Source organism: Geotrypetes seraphini, chromosome 6 (assembly GCF_902459505.1).
Source record: "Geotrypetes seraphini chromosome 6, aGeoSer1.1, whole genome shotgun sequence".
Lineage (NCBI taxonomy): Eukaryota > Metazoa > Chordata > Amphibia > Gymnophiona > Dermophiidae > Geotrypetes > Geotrypetes seraphini.
This window is the reverse complement of record NC_047089.1, coordinates 243,919,930-243,938,221: the sequence shown is the minus strand read 5'-3', so window position 1 is coordinate 243,938,221 and position 18,292 is coordinate 243,919,930. Positions and strand designations below refer to the sequence as shown.

The following is an 18,292-nucleotide window of genomic DNA, read 5'->3' as shown; positions in this document are numbered from 1 at the left end:
AGGGCCTCTGGGCATGCGTGGACGTTGACGTGATGACATCACACATGCACATGATGTTATCACACCAAAACAAAAAGGAAGACCCAATGTTCCACAGTAAAAACAATCCAAAGATAAAAACAACAGACTTTTCTTTGTATTTTTATTGTGAAGAGCGAATAAAAATCATCTTTCAGAACATCCACGTGATGTCATCATGTCATTGTCCACACACTTCTGGATCCTTCCAGCTGGGGCCCCAGGTTTAGTGTACCACGGCATCAAAAGAGTTTGCAGGTCACTGACATAAGCCAAACCGCTTAAAGGTAGGATTTCTATGAATGCAGCCCAGTTTAAGCAGTTTATGTGGTAAGGAGCTGAATATCGCTACTTAGAACATAAGAACAGCCTTACTGGGTCAGACCAATAGTCCACCTAGCTCAGCATTTGGAACCTAGGACAATACCAGACTTTACAGTAGACAGAGAATGATATGGGGACAAATTTTTCCACGTCCCCGCGGGAACTAATTTTCCCGTCCCATCCTGGCAAGTTCTTTTCCCGTCCGTGCCACATTCCTGCAAGCTCTGTCCACATCTGCACAAGCTTCAAACGCTTTAAAATCCTAAGTAGCAACATTCTAGAGCTCAGATTGTGATGTCATAATGCCTCATTCCACCAATGCCTGAGCTCCGTCCTCATCTGCACAAGCCTCAAACACTTTAAAATCCTAAGTAGCAACATTCTAGAGCTCAGATTGTGATGTCATAATGCCTCATTCCACCAATGCCTAAGCTCCGTCCTCATCTGCACAAGCCTCAAACACTTTAAAATCCTAAGTAGCAACATTCTAGAACTCAGATTGTGATGTCATAATGCCTCATTCCACCAATGCCTGAGCTCCGTCCTCATCTGCACAAGCCTCAAACACTTTAAAATCCTAAGTAGCAACATTCTAGAGCTCAGATTGTGATGTCATAATGCCTCATTCCACCAATGGCTAAGTTCCGCCCTCATCTGCACAAGCCTCAAACACTTTAAAATCCTAAGTAGCAACATTCTAGAGCTCAGATTGTGATGTCATAATGCCTCATTCCACCAATGCCTGAGCTCCGTCCTCATCTGCACAAGCCTCAAACATTTTAAAATCCTAAGTAGCAACATTCTAGAGCTCAGACTGTGATGTCATAATGTCTCATTCCACCAATGCCTGAGCTCCGTCCTCATCTGCACAAGCCTCAAACACTTGAAAATCATAAGTGTATGAGGCTTGTGTGGTTATGGCAGAGCTTACAGGAATGAGCAAAACTTGTGGGGACGGGACGGGGAAATTGAGTTCCTGCGGGGACGGGAAAAATCCCCCCCCCCCCGTGTCATTCTCTACCTTACAGTCTATGGCCCAGAAATATCAAAGAGACAAGTTAATCTTTTTTTTTTTTAATGGGTATAACTTATGGGCAGACTGGATGGACCGTTCAGGTCTTTATCTACCGTCATTTACTATGTTACTATGTATCCTGTCTTCATGGTGTCCAATCCAGGGCACAAGTACCTGGCACAAACCCACAAGTTAGCTGCTTTGGAATGTGGTGCTAATTGATTATTTTCAGTGGAGATTACCGGTTAATTGCCGCTGAAAATGACCAGACAGCTGCAAACAAGCGATTTAACCAGCCGGCAGCTGTTTCCAGTCGGTTAAATCCTTTTGAATACCGGCTGGATTGAACCTAATCACCTGGTTTGATTCTTTCCAGTCGTGGCCTCGCTGTTGTAACCAAAAGTCTCTTGTATGTTCTTTTTGCCCGTGTGCCTTGTCTGTCTGTCTTGACTAGGTTTTAAACCCCCAAGGATTAGTGGTTCATAGACAACCCCGCGAAAGACAAAGGCGCGCCGACAACTGAGCGCAAGACGGAGGCGCGCTGAAGAAAATTACAGTTTTTAGGGGATCCGACGGGGGATTTTGTTGGGGAGCCCCCCCCCAGTTTACTTAATAAATATCGCGCCGGCGTTATGGGGGGCTTGGGGGGGTTGTAACCCCCCACATTTTACTGTAAACTTAACTTTTTCCCTAAAAACAGGGAAAAAGTGAAGTTTTCAGTAAAATGTGGGGGGTTACAACCCCCCAAACCCCCCACAACGCGGCGCAATCTCTATTAAGTAAAGTGTGGGGGGGTTCTCCCCCCACGCCCCCCCCCCGTCGTAGCTCTAAAAACAGTAATTTTCTTCGGCGCGCACCCCCGCGCTGCGCTCAATTGTCTGCACACGCCTTTGTCCCGGCGCGCTTTTGACCTGACACCGGGATGAGTAACTCTGTTAGGTGTGTCTGTACAGCGCTGTATGTCCCTGATAGCATCTTTAAATGGTCGTTGCTGGCAGCGCTCAAACCATCTTAGAAGTTCTCTTTGGTTTTTTTAATATAGGAAACCAAGTCTCCTCCCTTGTCACCCCACAGATCTCCTTCGGCTTCGCCACTGAATTACCAGAGTTCTTCGTTGGGCTACGGCTATGTCAAAGCGAGGAGTGGACTGGAGCAGCAGGTGCATGCAGGTACGATAGCGGGTCTGGAGTCACGTAAGTGAGCAACTACCTTCTGGCCTTCTCTGCTGCTATTGCTACTCCTGCTTATCTAATCTAATAAAACCCTAAGCGCGCCTGCGCACTCTTACCTGCGTGGTTCCGTTTTCCATGAGCTGTAGGTCCCCGGCAGGCAACAGTGCGCATGCGCGCTTCGACTCCCTCCCTCACTGTAAGTTCGCCGCCGTCGTCGCCCCCTCCCCTCCCCTCCCCTCCCCATGCACCCTTTCCCGGCGCACACGAACCCCCATTGACCCTCCCACTGCGAGATGCACAAACCTTCTGGCTCCAGCAGCGGCCTTCCCATGCTCTGATTTCCTCTGCCGGCGTCTCTGATGAGAAGGGGCGAAGGGGGCTGTAGGGGAGGGGAGGTAAAAATGGGTTTGGAGCTGGGGCTGAAAATAGGGGACATGTGAGGGAAGGAGGCTTTACTAGCACCCATTAATGTAATGGGCTTAAACACTAGTCATTTTTATAGCGCTGAAAGGCGTATGCAGCGCTGTACATTTTGACATTTATAGACGGTCCCTGCTCTGAAGAGCTTACAATCTAACTTGGACAGACAGACATGGCATATAGGGTTGGGGGATGCAGAACCAAAGGTGAGAGGAGTTAGGAGTCAAAAGTACTCTCAAACAGGTGGACTGACATTTATAGATGGTCCCTGCTCTGAAGAGCTTACAATCTAACTTGGACAGACAGACATGGCATATGGGGTTGGGGATGCAGAACACAAGGTGAGTGGAGTTAGGAGTCAAAAGCACTCTCAAACAGGTGGACTGACATTTATAGATGGTCCCTGCTCTGAAGAGCTTACAATCTAACTTGGACAGACAGACATGGCATATAGGGTTGGGGGATGCAGAACCAAAGGTGAGAGGAGTTAGGAGTCAAAAGTACTCTCAAACAGGTGGACTGACATTTATAGATGGTCCCTGCTCTGAAGAGCTTACAATCTAACTTGGACAGACAGACATGGCATATGGGGTTGGGGATGCAGAACACAAGGTGAGTGGAGTTAGGAGTCAAAAGCACTCTCAAACAGGTGGACTGACATTTATAGATGGTCCCTGCTCTGAAGAGCTTACAATCTAACTTGGACAGACAGACATGGCATATGGGGTTGGGGATGCAGAACACAAGGTGAGTGGAGTTAGGAGTCAAAAGCACTCTCAAACAGGTGGACTGACATTTATAGATGGTCCCTGCTCTGAAGAGCTTACAATCTAACTTGGACAGACAGACATGGCATATGGGGTTGGGGATGCAGAACACAAGGTGAGTGGAGTTAGGAGTCAAAAGCACTCTCAAACAGGTGGACTGACATTTATAGATGGTCCCTGCTCTGAAGAGCTTACAATCTAACTTGGACAGACAGACATGGCATATAGGGTTGGGGATGTAGAATCAAAGGTGAGAGGAGTTAGGAGTCAAAAGCACTCTCAAACAGGTGGACTGACATTTATAGATGGTCCCTGCTCTGAAGAGCTTACAATCTAACTTGGACAGACAGACATGGCATATAGGGTTGGGGATGCAGAACACAAGGCGAGTGGAGTTAGGAGTCGAAAGCACTCTCAAAGAGGTGGGCTTTTAACTGGGCCTTGAGCACTGCCAGAGACAGAGCCCGCCGTAGGGATTTGGGCAGCTTGTTCCAAGCATACGGCGCAGCAAGGCAGAAGGGACGGAGTCTGGAGTTGGCAGTTCATGAGAAGGGCACAGATAGGAGGACCTTATCAGCCGAGTGGAGCTCTTGGGGGTGGGGGGAATCATAGGGGAGATAAGTGAAGAGAGAGAGTGAGTGTATTTGTTGGTCAGTAAGAGGAGCTTGAACTGTATTCAGATCTCAAATGCAATTTAACCCTTTAATTGGCAGATGGTGAAACGGCTACTTTACGTAACTTGACGTTGAACGAGAGCAACGGCGCCAAGTAAACAGGCATTTGGAGACGCCGATCTCCCAGAAGACACATGTTGCTTCTGAGCCACAATGCCAAATAAAGGGTTAAGGAGCCTTTCTGCTAATATACTGACCCAATTATCTCTCTGTTTTAAGGAAACGATTTGAACGTATTCCCTGCAGCCTGCTCTCTCGTTATCTAATGCAGTCTTCCCTTTCCTGTTTCCTCTCTTAAATTGCCTTTGCTATTTTCATCGGCCACTGGGAACAGGCCGAGGCATTCAGGCTACGTTTGCAAAGCCTGGATTTTATGCTGTTTGTGATGGGTGAATAATGCCCTTATGAGTTGTTTGTCGGAGCAATGCAGACTGCGGGTCGTGCACGACCGTTAATGACCAAGCAATGTAGAGAGGGATCGAACGCAGATGCTCATTCGCTTGGAAGACATAGCCGCACATTGCCTTAAAATGTATGGCAACGAGACCGTTAATGTGTTCTGGGCAATGGATTCAAGTTTCAGGTTTAATAAATTCTTTGATTAGATTGCAAAATCTCATTTCAATGCGATTTACATCAGATAAAATAATAAAATCCACATATATCACATATACTGCTAATTGACATTAAAACATTAGGGAAAAGAGCAACTTAAATTACAATATTAAAAAATAAAATCGGGTATAGGTTTAATACACACAGGATGGGAGACACCTACCCACATATTTCAGTAACCTCCTCATCCTACCCTAAAATATAGTGAGACTGATCTATTAAAAAGCATCTTTAAAAAGCCAGCTCTTTAGGAGACTTTTAAATTTGTTCAATAGTTTTTCTTCTCTTAACCCTTTCAGGACCAAGGGACATATTTGTCCCATAACTTTAAAATCCTATAAATTTTGATTGGGATAGTCTACAGTTCTAAATTTGATATGTACGGATTCCATATGATACTGCCTTTATGTAAACAAACTGGTTCCGACATTCATTCATTAGTGTCGTTGCCAGATTGACGAGAAGATTCACTTGCCACACTGTCCATAAGCCAGAAGTGTGATTTTTTTAAATAAAAATAATGATATTTCACAAAAAAAAATCAATTTTTTTGGCATCTGCAAGCCCTTTTTACCATAAAAATGTCGTCAAAACCACAAAAATTGGCCTACGATCCTTATGGTCCTGAAAGGGTTAAATTAAGTGGAAGTAAGTTCCAGATTTGGGGGGCTGAAACGGAAAAAATCATGTCTCTCCTAGAGTCTATAACTTTTAAAGAAGGGACTGTTAATAGGGCTTTGTCTTCTGATCTTAAAGATTTTAGTGGGGAGTATGGAATTAAATATCTTTCTAGAAATGCCGGGGCTTTATTTATGAGTAAGTAGATCTATCTTATAAGTGAGTCTATGGTTTACTGGTAGCCAGTGTTTTTCCTTTAAAAGTGGTGCTACGTGATCAAACGGTGGCTTTTGACGTGCCGACGTGAGAAATTGTTCACTAAGGGCTGGATTCACTAAGCGAACCGATCGGTTTGCGACCCCCGACCCGTTTCACTAACCTCGTGGCCGGTCCAATTCCGATCCACGCATGCAAATGAGGGCAAACGGCACGCAAAGTAGGAAGGACGCGATTCGCTAAACTTTTCAAGGAACACCGACTGGGTTGGCCGATCCAAAAAGAAGCGACCGGTGGGAGGACCAGTCACTCACGACCTTTCCTGCTCTCTGCCGACTTCTCCTGCCTTTCTGCCCCGACTCGCCTGCCCTGCTCATCCCCAACTCTCCTGCCCTGCTCAACCCCCGACTCGCCTACCCTTCCCCGCAGTGCGAGCCCGTGGTTTTTAACCCGCGGTTTTAAAGCGGGTTAAAACCACGGACTCGCAAAGTAAAATAAGATTACATTACGTAGTACTTTATTGACCGCGTAACCATAAGTTCAACGCGGTTTACAAAAGATTACTAACAATGGTCACAATGCATAGAATAAAATGAGTTAAATAGTCAGATATTTAGAAAAAAGATAGGCCTTCAATTGTATTCTAAAATGTTTGTAAGAATAAGCTGTAAGCAGGAATCTTCGAAACTCTTTATCATGAAGAGCTGCTTGAGATGCTAACGTGTGATTTTTTGCAGCCCTGAACAAGGCAAGAGTTTTTCCACTGTGTCTGTAAGAAGCTAGAGAAAATCTATTAACCAAGTAGAAAGGAGCTGTACCATAGAGCAGTGTTCTTCAACCACCGGTCCACGGACCGGTGCCGGTCCACAGAAATTTCCTGCAGGCCCAAAACAGTGTTCTTCAACCGCCAGTCCACGGTGCGATCGATGCGGCGTTATCTTCGAGCCAGCTCCCTCTTCCTCACTGATTCAGTGCACAAAGCCACGGGCAGCGGCTCCTACGGGCATCCTGCGCCTGAACCGGAAGCCTTCTCTCTGACGTTGCAACGTCAGAGGGAATGCTTCCAGATGAGGCAAGGGACGTGCAAGGTGCAATTTGTACTATTATGGGGACAGGGTCTGGGGTGGAGATTGGGTAGAGATGGGCGGGGTCTGGCCCAAGACTTAGCCCAGTGTTCTTCAACCGCTGGTACAAGGACCGATGCCGGTCCACAGAATAATTATTTTATTTCTGCCGGTCCATAGGTATAAAAAGGTTGAAAAACACTGCCATAGAGAGCCTTGTAACAGAAGCAACCCAGCGTAAACAAAGGCAGCCAATGTAGCTCCCAGTAAAAGGGGGTGACGAGATCATATTTCTTCAAGCCGTAAATCATTCTAACCGCTGTGTTTTGTATTAATACAAGTCTTGCCAGTTCTTTCTTGGTATGCTTCCCCCTCCCCATTCGAGGTTTTGTAAATCGCGACTTCACATATTCGCGATTTTTTGGGGAGGGGAAAAAAAAGAACCCCCCTCCCACAGATTAGCCTTCCCCCCGGCGTTCCGGCCTTACCTGGTGGTCTAGCAGGCTTTCGGGGCAGGAGCGATCTTCCTACATTCCTGCCCCGTGTAGATCGCCAATAGGAAATGGCTGTGGGGAGTTCCCGTCGTAGCATCGAGAGACTACGGGAACTCACGGCAGCTATTTCCTATTGGCGATCTACACGGGGCAGGAGCGTAGGAAGATCGCTCCTGCCCCGTAAGCCCGCTAGACCACCAGGTAAGGCCTGGATGCCGGGTGGAAGGCAGGAGGGAGGCGGGGGTGGGTCAGAGCCGGACCAGAAGATATTCGCGGTATTTCACCATTCGCGGTCCGGCTCTGCCCCTATCCCCCCGCGAATCCGGAGGGAGAAGTGTAATTGTCAAGTAAAAACTATTACAATAGTCAAGAAGACTTAAGGCTCCTTTTACAAAGGTGCGTTAGGGCCTTAACACGCGGAATAGCGGGCGCTAAAATGCCGCAGGCGCTAGCCGCTACCGCCTCCTCTTGAGCAAGTGGTAGTGTTTCAGGTAGCGCGCACTGATCCAGCGCGTGCACTAAAAACGCTAGCGCACCTTTGTAAAAGGAGCACAAAATTACCGCGCGCTAAACCACGCAGTCCGCGTCTAGAATAATGCCAGCTCAATGCTGGTGTTAAGGTCTAGCGCATGCGGCAATTTAGCACGCGCTATTCCACGCGTTAAGTAAAAGGAGCCCTTGGTAATAGCGATTGAACCAATAATCTAAAGGCAGCAAATTCAAAGTACGCTCTAATGGTGCGTAGCCTCCATAAAGTCAAATAACTTTTATGTACGACTGCATCTGTCTGGGTTTTCATGGGAAGATGCTGATCTAAACTAAACTTAAACTAAAGCTTAACTTTGTCTACCGAGTCATCATTCTGAGAAGGTGTCAGGTCAAAAGCGCGCCGGGACAAAGGCGCGCGCAGACAATTGAACGCAGCGCGGAGGTGTGTGCCGCAGAAAATTACTGTTTTTAGGGCTCCGACGAGGGGTTTTGTTGGGGAACCCCCCACTTTATTTAATAGAGATCGCGCCGGCATTGTGGGGGGTTTGGGGGTTCTAACCCCCCACATTTTACTGAAAACTTCACTTTTTCCCTGTTTTTAGGGAAAAAGTTACGTTTACAGTAAAATGTGGAGGGCTACAACCCCCCAAACCCGCCACAATGCCGGCGCGATCTCTATTAAGTAAACTGGGGGGGCTCCCCAAGAAAACCCCCCGTCGGAGCCCCTAAAAACTGTAATTTTCTTCGGCGCGCGCCTCCATCTTGCTCTCAGTTGTCGGTGCGCGCCTTTGTCTTTCGCAGGGTTGTCTATGAACCTTCTGAGAAGGCTCGACTCGGTTTACAGCAATTAAATAAACGGAATGATTGACAAATGATAAATAGAAGATAATAGCAAAATTTTGAAAGAATTAATTTTCAAAATGTTTGGCAAATATTTTAATCGTTTGGATGGATTGTATAAGAAATTGAATTCATACTAATGGAGGATTCAAAAGGAACTTTACTAGAAAATGCCACAAAAAACTTTGCTTTGTCTGAATTGAGTTTAAGCTTAAACTGTTGCATCTGATACATTACGGTTTCAATTTTAGCACCTAAGTTTAAAAAAAAAAAAAAAAAAAAAAAGCTCTGCCGGACACGAAGGTCAAGGAAGACGGTCTGCGCATGCTCAAGGATCGCTCTCCAGCGATCCGTGCGGTCGGTGGTGATGGTGGTGGGGTGGGGGGGCGTGCCAACGATCGCTCCCCATTTGCATGCAGGCCTTTAGCGAATTCGGCGGCCTTCCTGCAATCGCCCACGGATCGGACAAGGATCTCCAGGTCAGTGAATCTAGCCCTAAGTCCGGAGCGGTGTAGAAAGATTAGCGGAGATTTAATGCCAGTTTTTAAGATTTAGCCCCGAGTTTTGTCCTCTGCAACCGGAAAAAGAGCCTACAAGTTTAAAAACTGATGGAAGGCAGAGGAGCAGCAAGGGGGGGAGGTGAAGGGGGTGGTCCACCCCGGGCGCCATCCTACTGAGGGCACAGCATCCCTCCTGCTTTCTGCCCCCCTCCCCCGCTCCTCTCCTTGCCACTTGTGCCCCTTGCCTTCCCCGCACCTTTTATACTTCCACAGCGCAAAGTTGCTGGACAAATTAAAAAGGTATGGGAAAGGGATGCACACACGCGGCAGGGGGGGGGCGGGAAAGAAGGTGGGGGAGGAGCACCACCATCCCCTCCCCCCTCCCCCTCTTACTATGCTACTGGCCTTATGGTCCTTATCTTCCTTTTGTTTCTATGTAAAAAAAAACAAGCCAGTATACATTTGGTTCAGAATTCTAGTTCTGGCCTGAGTGTTTGTTAAGAATGGATGATATGGATTAATTTGCCTGTAAACCCTCCCCCCCCTTCCATTATGCCAGTCCCAGTCTGGACCCAAGTATAGTATCTGGTGAGAATATCCCTGCATGTCAGTATTAAGAACTGGGTCAGACCAATGGTCCATCAAGCCCAGTAGCCCGTTCTCACAGTGGCCAATCCAGGTCTCTAGTACCTGGCCAAAACCCAAGGAGTAGCAACATTCCATTCAGAATCCTAAAATAGCAAAATTCTGGAATCCCAAAGAGTAACAAAAGATTCTGGAACCCCAAAGAGTAGCAACATTCCAGAATCCCAAAGAGTAATAAAAGATTCTAGAACCCCAAAGAGTAGCAACATTGCATGCTACCGATCCAGGGCAAGCAGTGGCTACCCCGTGTCTTTCTCAATAACAGACAGTGGACTTTTCCTCCAGGAACTTGTCCAAACCTTTCTTAAAACCAGCTGCTACACTATCTGCTTTTACCAGAACCTCTGGTAATGCGTTCCAGAGCTTAACTATTTTCTGAGTGAAAAAATATTTCCTCCTATTGGTTTTAAAAGTATTTCCGTGTAACTTCGAGTGTCCCCTAGTCTTTGTACTTTTGGACGGAGTGAAAAATCGATCCACTTGTACCCGTTCTACTCCACTCCAGATTTTGTAGACTTCAATCCTATCTCCCCTCAGCCGTCTCTTTTCCAAGCTGAAGAGCCCTAACTGTTTTAGTCTTTCCTCATACGAGGGGCGTTCCATCCCCTTTGCCCACAGTCTGCCAAGTACTGCCTAAAAGCATTGTGAGGATCAATCCGGACTGGCAAGGGTTACAAAAAAAACTAACAGCCCTAGAATAGCCATGGCCTGGGCTTAATAAACTAATTTTGAAATTCAATTAATAGTGGACAACTGCACGGAACTTCTTAGGGAGTCCGGAGATCGAAGATTTCTGCTGTGCAGTGTGGGCCTCGTTCTGAGACACACCTTTTGTTCCCAGTTATGGCTGTTTTGTGCCACACAGGACGTGGCAGGTGACCCAGTTTCTGCAAGAGCGCACTTCGTAAAGATTTACTGTGCAGCCAGGAACATTCTGTCTTTTTTTAACGAGTAAACAGGAATGCACAGACCTAAACTTTCAAATAATAAATCGTGAGCACTGCAATCATTGAGTGGTTCTTGATGAAAAAGAGAGGCTTATTGGCCTGAGACCTAATATGCAGGGCAGGATTAACCAATAGGCCCAGTAGGCACCTGCCTAGGGCCCGCAATGGTCAGGGGGGCCCGATGAAGGAGGGCATCAACATTGTTTTTTCCAAACGGCGATGGCCCCTCCAGCATCGATCGGCAAAGCGGGCCCCCACCCCGATCAGCAACGCGGCCCCCCCCCCCCGCCATCGACGGAAAGTAAGACAAGCAAGCAACGCGGGTAAGAAAGGCAACGGGAACTGTAATTGTGCAAGCGGTGCTGCTTGCCCAAAACTTCCCTCTGACGCAGCTTCCTGTTTCCGCCTGGGCGCATGGTGGGGTGGGGCGGGGCTGGGGTGCCCAGTGTACTTGTGTGCCTAGGGGCCCTCGACGAATTAATCCTGCCCTGCTAATATGTTCTACTGTCTCATGTACCAAGGAAAAATCAAGATCAGAGGGAAATCTGGTTGGGCAGACTGGATGGACCATTCGGGTCTTTATCTGCCGTCATCTACTATGTTACTATGTTTAAATCTGACATGTGTACTGTCCTATACATCCAGGAAATCTCAGATGCTGATGTTTGCCTCACATCTTACATACACAAGAAAATCCAACATGTGCACCATCCTGTATACCCAGGAGATCCCCAGGACCTGATGTATACCTCACACCCTTCATACACAGGGGAATCTAACATGTGCCCCCTGGGGCGGTGGTGTCCTCCCGTGCCCCCTACCCCTGTATCCTCCTCTCTGCACCCCTGCCCCTTCCACACCCTCCCCCCCCCACTCCCGCTCTCTCTCCTCCCCCAGTACTTCTAAATCTCCGCCAGAGCGAGTATTTTTTCTCCAGCATCCTCCTTGTGCTAGCATTGGATTTCCCTCTGACGTCACTTCCTGGCCCCATGGCCCAGAAGCGATTCAGAGGGGAACCAGGCTGGCGCAAGCAACCGACAGGAAACGTTGCTTGTGCTAGTGAAGCTGTACAGAGGTACGCGGTGGTGTGAGCGTGGAAGGGCATGTGTGGCGGGGTGGAGAGGTGCTGGTGACCCCAGACACCGCGCCCAGGGCAGTCCGCCCTCTCCTCTTACTACGCCACTGTGTACCATGCCCTACCAGAAGCCCCGATATAGACCTGCCCTTGAGCTGCCACTGAAAATGTACGGATAGGGCCCAGGTGGAGCCCTTTCCTGGATCCTGTGGGAGTCCTCCAGCTGTTTTGCTGCCAATGGAGGATGGCATTTCAGTATTGTGCTTTTTCAGTCACTAAGGACAGGCAGGTTCCCTGGAGTTCTGCAGAGCTTGCTTATCCTTCACTAGTGAAACTGTGATAGTGAAACAGCACCCCCCACTGGCAGGATTTAAGGTGGAGGACTCCTGCTCAACTTGTAGGGTTTCAGGGAGTCTGTGAGGGTCCGATAAAAATGAACATTTATATTCACTGGACAGCCTGGTATTGTTGATTTTTCTCACAGATAACGAGAGAGCAGTAGTAGTAGGAGCAGTAGATTTGTTTTCATTTGCACAAGAAGATTGCAGTTCATAATTATAATGAGAGGCCATTACTTTTTGCATAAATAAGGAGTGTTTTTTTAGATTATTTCCTTTAAGCTTTAATAATACTTTGTGTATGCCATATATGTATAAGACCAGTGGTTCCCAAACCTGTCCTGGGGGACCCCCAGCCAGTCAGGTTTTCAAGATATCCCTAATGAATATGCATGAGAGAGATTTGCATATAATGGAAGTGACAGGTATGCAAATCTCTCTCATGCATATTCATTAGGGATATCTTGAAAACCTGACTGGCTGGGGGTCCCCCAGGATAGGTTTGGGAACCACTGTATAAGACAATCAAATCTCGATAAATAAAGTACATTATATTCACTGCATGCAAAGTTGTGTTTATGTGAATATTTCTGGGGAAGGGGCTCCATAGCTTTCATCAGATTCTTAAAGGGGTCCGTGACTCAAAAAAGGCTTAGAGCAGAGGTAGGGAACTCCGGTCCTCGAGAGCCGTATTCCAGTCGGGTTTTCAAGATTTCCCCAATGAATATGCATTGAAAGCAGTGCATGCAAATAGATCTCATGCATATTCATTGGAGGAAATCCTGAAAACCCGACTGGAATATGGCTCTCGAGGACCAGAGTTCCATACCCCTGGCTTAGAGGGACAGCGATCCTGGTTGCTACTAGCCAGAGACGTGAAAGTTAGTGTGAAAAGCGGAGTCTCAACACTGAGCCACAGACTAAAAGCCCACTTATTTGAAGCTGCGTTTAAACACTGACCTCTGCCATAATTAGATTGTAAGCTCTTCTGAGCAGGAACCTTCTCTTGCATGTACAATGTACAGCGCTGTGTGCACCTGGCTATAGATATAGTAAATTGTTGTGTGTGTTGTGTTGTGTGTGTGTTGTTGTGTTGTGTGTGTGTTGTTGTGTTGTGTGTGTGTTGTTGTTGTGTGTGTGTGTTGTTGTTGTTGGTGTGTGTGTGTTGTTGTGTTGTGTGTGTGTGTTGTTGTTGTTGGTGTGTGTGTGTTGTTGTTGGTGTGTGTGTTGTTGGTCTGTGTGTGTGTTGTTGGTGTGTGTGTGTTGCTGGTGTGTGTATGTGTGTGTGTGTGGGGGGGTCTGAATGTCCCAACACAAATGAACATTTTTTAAATGAAAAGTCTTGGAATGAAAGGGGTTTCTTTCTGAGTCCTCACACAGCCTGGCAAAGAAGACTGCAGATTCACGTTTTCCTCTTTCGGGAGAGAATTTTCACTTCAGTGCGTATCTCGGAATTGCTTTGCAAACAACTCTCCACCAGATGCCCATTTCTCAGGTCTGAAGGAGAAAAGATGTTTTCAGCCTTCTGCTCTGTTTGCAAAAAGCTGCAGGATTTTGGCATCTTATCAGGTTCCCTAAACCAGTGTTTCTCAACTCGGTCCTGGAGTCAACCCTTGCCAGATAGGTTTTCAAGATATCCGCAATGAATATGCCCGACTCTGCCCAATTCCGCCTCAGTCTCACACCAAACAAATCTCTTCTCTCTTTCCTTGAGCTCAGGACCATGTCTGTAGGGCCTCCAACCTAGCGTGGATGTGACGCAGTGACATCATGCACATAACATCATCGCATCACATCTGCGCATGCTCGGAGGCATTCCAGACACGGCCCTGAGATTGGCGCTCTTCGAAAACTTGGGAAAAAAACCTGCTGTTTTTTTTACAAATCCGTCTGGCCACCCAGGCAATCCTCCAAAAAGAGGACAATGTAGCTGGTCTTAGGAAAGGTTTGGACAAGTTCCTGGAGGAGAAGTCCTTAGTCCGTTATTGAGAAAGATATGGGGGGAAGATACTGCTTGCCCTGGGTCAGTAGCATGGAATGTTGCTACTCCTTGAGTTTTGGCCAGGTACTAGAGACCTGGATTGGCCACCGTGAGAACGGGCTACTGGGCTTGATGGACCATTAGTCTGACTCAGTAAGGTTATTCTTATGTTCTTACGTGAGCAATCAAGCCATTGTGACATCACTGATGAGGTTGGCTCTGAGGCACTGTGAACTGAGGCATTATGACATCACAATCTCAGCTCTGGAATGTTGATCTCATTGGGGTTCCGGAATCTTGCTATTCTTTGAGATGCTGGAATGTTGCTACTTCTTGAGTTTTGGCCAGGTACTAGGGACCTGGATTGGCCACCGTGAGAACGGGCTACTGGGCTTGATGGACCTTTGGTCTGACCCAGTATGGGCGTTCTTATGCACTTATGTGTGCCAAGTATAGGACAATCAAGCCATCGTGACATCACTGCTGAGGTTGGCTCTTAGGCATTGGTGGAATGAGGCATTATGACATCACAATCTCAGCTCTGGAATGTTGCTACTCTTTGGATTTCTGCCAGGTACTGGAGACCTGGATTGGCCACCGTGAGAACGGGCTACTGGGCTTGATGGACCATTAATCTGACCCAGTAAGGCTATTCTTATGTTCTTATTCTGGTGTCAACTCAGTAATAGCAGCACAAAATCCATCTGCTGATAGTTTCAGTCTGGACTGGTGGCAGCAGTTAATACTGAGGGTTTTAGAAAGAAGAAATAAAGGACTATTTAGGGGGAATTCAAGAACTTGACCAGTGGCATAGTAAGGAGGTTGCGTGGGGGAGGGGCCACAATTCACAGGCGCACATGCCCCTTCCCTTCCCCCCATAACTTTTTATCTTCAGCTCAAGCAGCCATGATGAAGTCACTGCTTGCATTGGCATCAGCGCCCTCAGATGTCACTTCCAGGACCCGCCCCTAAGAAGTGATGTCAGAGAGCACCGAACACCTGACATGAGCAGATACTTCATGGCTGCCTTGTGCCAAAGACGAAAAGGTACAGGGAAAGGCTGTGCGCGTGGCAGGGGGTGGGGGAGGGGTGCCCCCGCTACGCCACTGAACTCGACTCTGACTTGCTGTCTGGACCCAGTTTTTGGTGACACGCCTCCCGCATCCCACTTCCTTGCGACCCAGCATCGCAGGTGTTATCCCGATTATCTCAAGATGACCACACCAAAGTGTACGCGCTTAGCGCTTAGCGGTGACGCGTCAAAACCGTGTGAGACAATCACGCGCAGACAAAGCCAGGCCGACAGTCGCACGCAGGACATCAGCGCACTGGATTTAAACTCAATTTGAAAGCGCTCCGAGGGGGGTTATGGGGGGAGGGGGAACCAACGTACTTAACTTATTAGCGTTGGCGCTGCCATTGGGTGGGTGGGTGGGAGGAACCCCCAACACACACACACATTACAGAGGAAACTGAACTTTTTCCCTAAAAAATAGGGGGAAAGCCTGTTTCCTCTGTAATGGGGGTTCCCTCCCCCACTACACAACGCCCCCCAATGGCAGCGCCAACACTACTAAGTTAAGTGCGGTGCTTCCCCCACAACCCCACTCGGAGTGCTTTCAAATTGAGTTTAAATCCGGCGCACTGATGTCCTGCGTGCGATTGTCGGCCCGGCTTTATCTGCGCGCGATTGTTTCGCTCGGTTTTAACTAGGAACCGCTATTAGCAAAGTATGTTAAATTTCTGTTCTTTTCCACAATAAAGTGCAGATACTGAAGGCTCATAGACCCCCCTCCCCCCTTTTACAAAACTGTAGCACAGTTTTTGACGCAGGCCAGCGCTAAAATCCACGCTACGGTTTTGTAAAAGGGGGTTAATAAAACATCACTACATTTTTGTTTGCATAAAATGACTTTTTATCATCATTTGATGACAGGAGAATGTTTTCCTATTTGTTTTATTAAGGGCAAGTTTGCAAAAATGAAATTCCATGTTTTCAAATTATTTCAGTTCATTAACCATATCCACGTCATTCTCTTCGTGGCTGGGCTGAGAACTTTTCAGCAAACACATTCCATGCATACAAATTGTGGGTATCCTGGAAAACCAGCCCTGGCTGGAAATGGGATCCAGTACGTAGTGTCCTTGAGGGCCACAACCCAATCGGGTTTTCAGGATTTCCCTAATGAATGTTCATGTAGAGAATGACACGGTGACGGTTTACCCGCGGCCACCGCATTTAAGCCGCGGGTCACCGCCGAAAACGGGGAAGAAAACTAGCAGTCGCTGCGGTGACGGGGACAAGGCCATTCACCGACCGCGGAAACGGTGAACAGGTTTGTCCCCGCGGGCCAATGTACCCCCTTCTAGGAACCGCTATTTCACCGTGCTCCTCATTTGTCATTTCAACCCTTCCTGCCAATCGCAGCAGAAGGGTACCCAACCCCTCCTGCCGGTCCTCCCAATGGCCTCCCCTAAGATCGCCGGCAGGAGGGTACCCAACCCCTCCTGCTGGACCCCCCCCCCCAACGAACCCTCCCACCCCGGAACCCCCTTAGTCTTACTTTTCAAGTTGGACCGGACAGCTCCTCGCTCGTCTGGCCAGCAGGCCTGCCTCCGTCCAAATGAGGCGGGCCCGCCCCTCCCCTCCCCTCCCCTGCCTCCCAATGGCCTCCCCTAAGATCGCCGGCAGGAGGGTACCCAACCCCTCCTGCTGGACCCCCCCCCAACGAACCCTCCCACCCCGGAACCCCCTTAGTCTTACTTTTCAAGTTGGACCGGACAGCTCCTCGCTCGTCTGGCCAGCAGGCCTGCCTCCGTCCAAATGAGGCGGGCCCGCCCCTCCCCTCCCCTGCCTAACCCACAGGATCCTAGGGCCTGATTGGCCCAAGCACCTAAGGCCCCTCCTATAGCGGGAGTGGCTTTAGGTGCCTAGACCAATCAGGCCCTAGGATCCTGTGGGTTGGGCAGGGTAGGGGCGGGCCCGCCTCATTTGGACGGAGGCAGGCCTGCTGGCCAGACGAGCGAGGAGCTGTCCGGTCCAACTTGAAAAGTAAGACTAAGGGGGTTCCGGGGTGGGAGGGTTCGTTGGGGGGGGGGTCCAGCAGGAGGGGTTGGGTACCCTCCTGCCGGCGATCTTAGGGGAGGCCATTGGGAGGACCGGCAGGAGGGGTTGGGTACCCTTCTGCTGCGATTGTCGGGAGGGCCGTTGGGGGGGTCTACAGGAGGGGTTGGGTGCCCTCCTGCCGTGATCGCTGGGGGGAGGGGAGACTTGCAGCCATTTAAAGTACCGTATTTTCGCGGATATAACGCGCGCGTTATACGTGATTTTACGTACCGCGCATACCCCTCGCGCGTTATGCGCCTGAGCGCGGTATACAAAAATTTTTAAACATAGTTCCCACCCCGCCCGACGCCCGATTCACCCCCCCCAGCAGGACCGCTCGCACCCCCACCCCGAACGACCGCTCGCACGCGCTCCCACCCGCACCCGCATCCACGATCGGAGCAAGAGGGAGCCCAAGCCAAACCCGACCATGTGTCTCAGGCCGCGCCCCCAGGTGGGACCTAAGGCTCCAGGGCCTATTCTGATTGGCCCACGCGCCTTAGGCCCCACCAGTAGGCGGAGCTTTAGGACGGATGGGCCAATCCGGCCTCATTCCTTCGTTGGCTGCCTGCCGGACAGGCGGGTTTGGCTCCCGTCTGTCCGGCCAACTTCCAAAGGTACGGGGAAGGGGGGTGGGGGGGTCGTGGGGGTCGGCCAGGGGGGTCGCGGGTCGGCTGGGGGGGAGGGGGGTTTGCGTCGAGGGCAGGAGGGCCTGGGATCCCTCCTGCCCGTAATGTAGTGCGGGGTGGGGTTAGGGGGTCGCCGTGGCCAGGAGGATTTGGGCTCCCTCCTGGCCCAATATTGTCGGGGAGTCGGCGGTCCTTCGGGGTGGGGGTGCGAGTGGTCCTGCCGAGGGGGGAGAAGAATCGGACGTCGAGGGGGGGCATCAGGCTTTCAGGATGGGGACAGGACTTCAAGGGGGGACAGGCAGATCTTCAAGGGGGACAGGCAGACCTTCAAGGGGGACAGGACTT

General features: G+C 49.2%; 1 protein-coding gene across 2 annotated transcripts in view; it reads left to right on the top strand.

Annotated features, from left to right (window-relative positions):
- REPS2 (RALBP1 associated Eps domain containing 2) overlaps positions 1-18,292 on the top strand; it is a 233,833-nt gene that overhangs the window by 114,113 nt on the left and 101,428 nt on the right. For both annotated transcript variants that reach the window (XR_004539739.1, XM_033947429.1), the window contains exon 4: positions 2,400-2,526. Coding sequence is in view for 1 of the 2 variants with exons in the window: in XM_033947429.1 (XP_033803320.1) it covers positions 2,400-2,526 (127 nt within the window). In the remaining variant the exon portion in view is untranslated. The remainder of the gene's footprint in view (positions 1-2,399; positions 2,527-18,292) is intronic.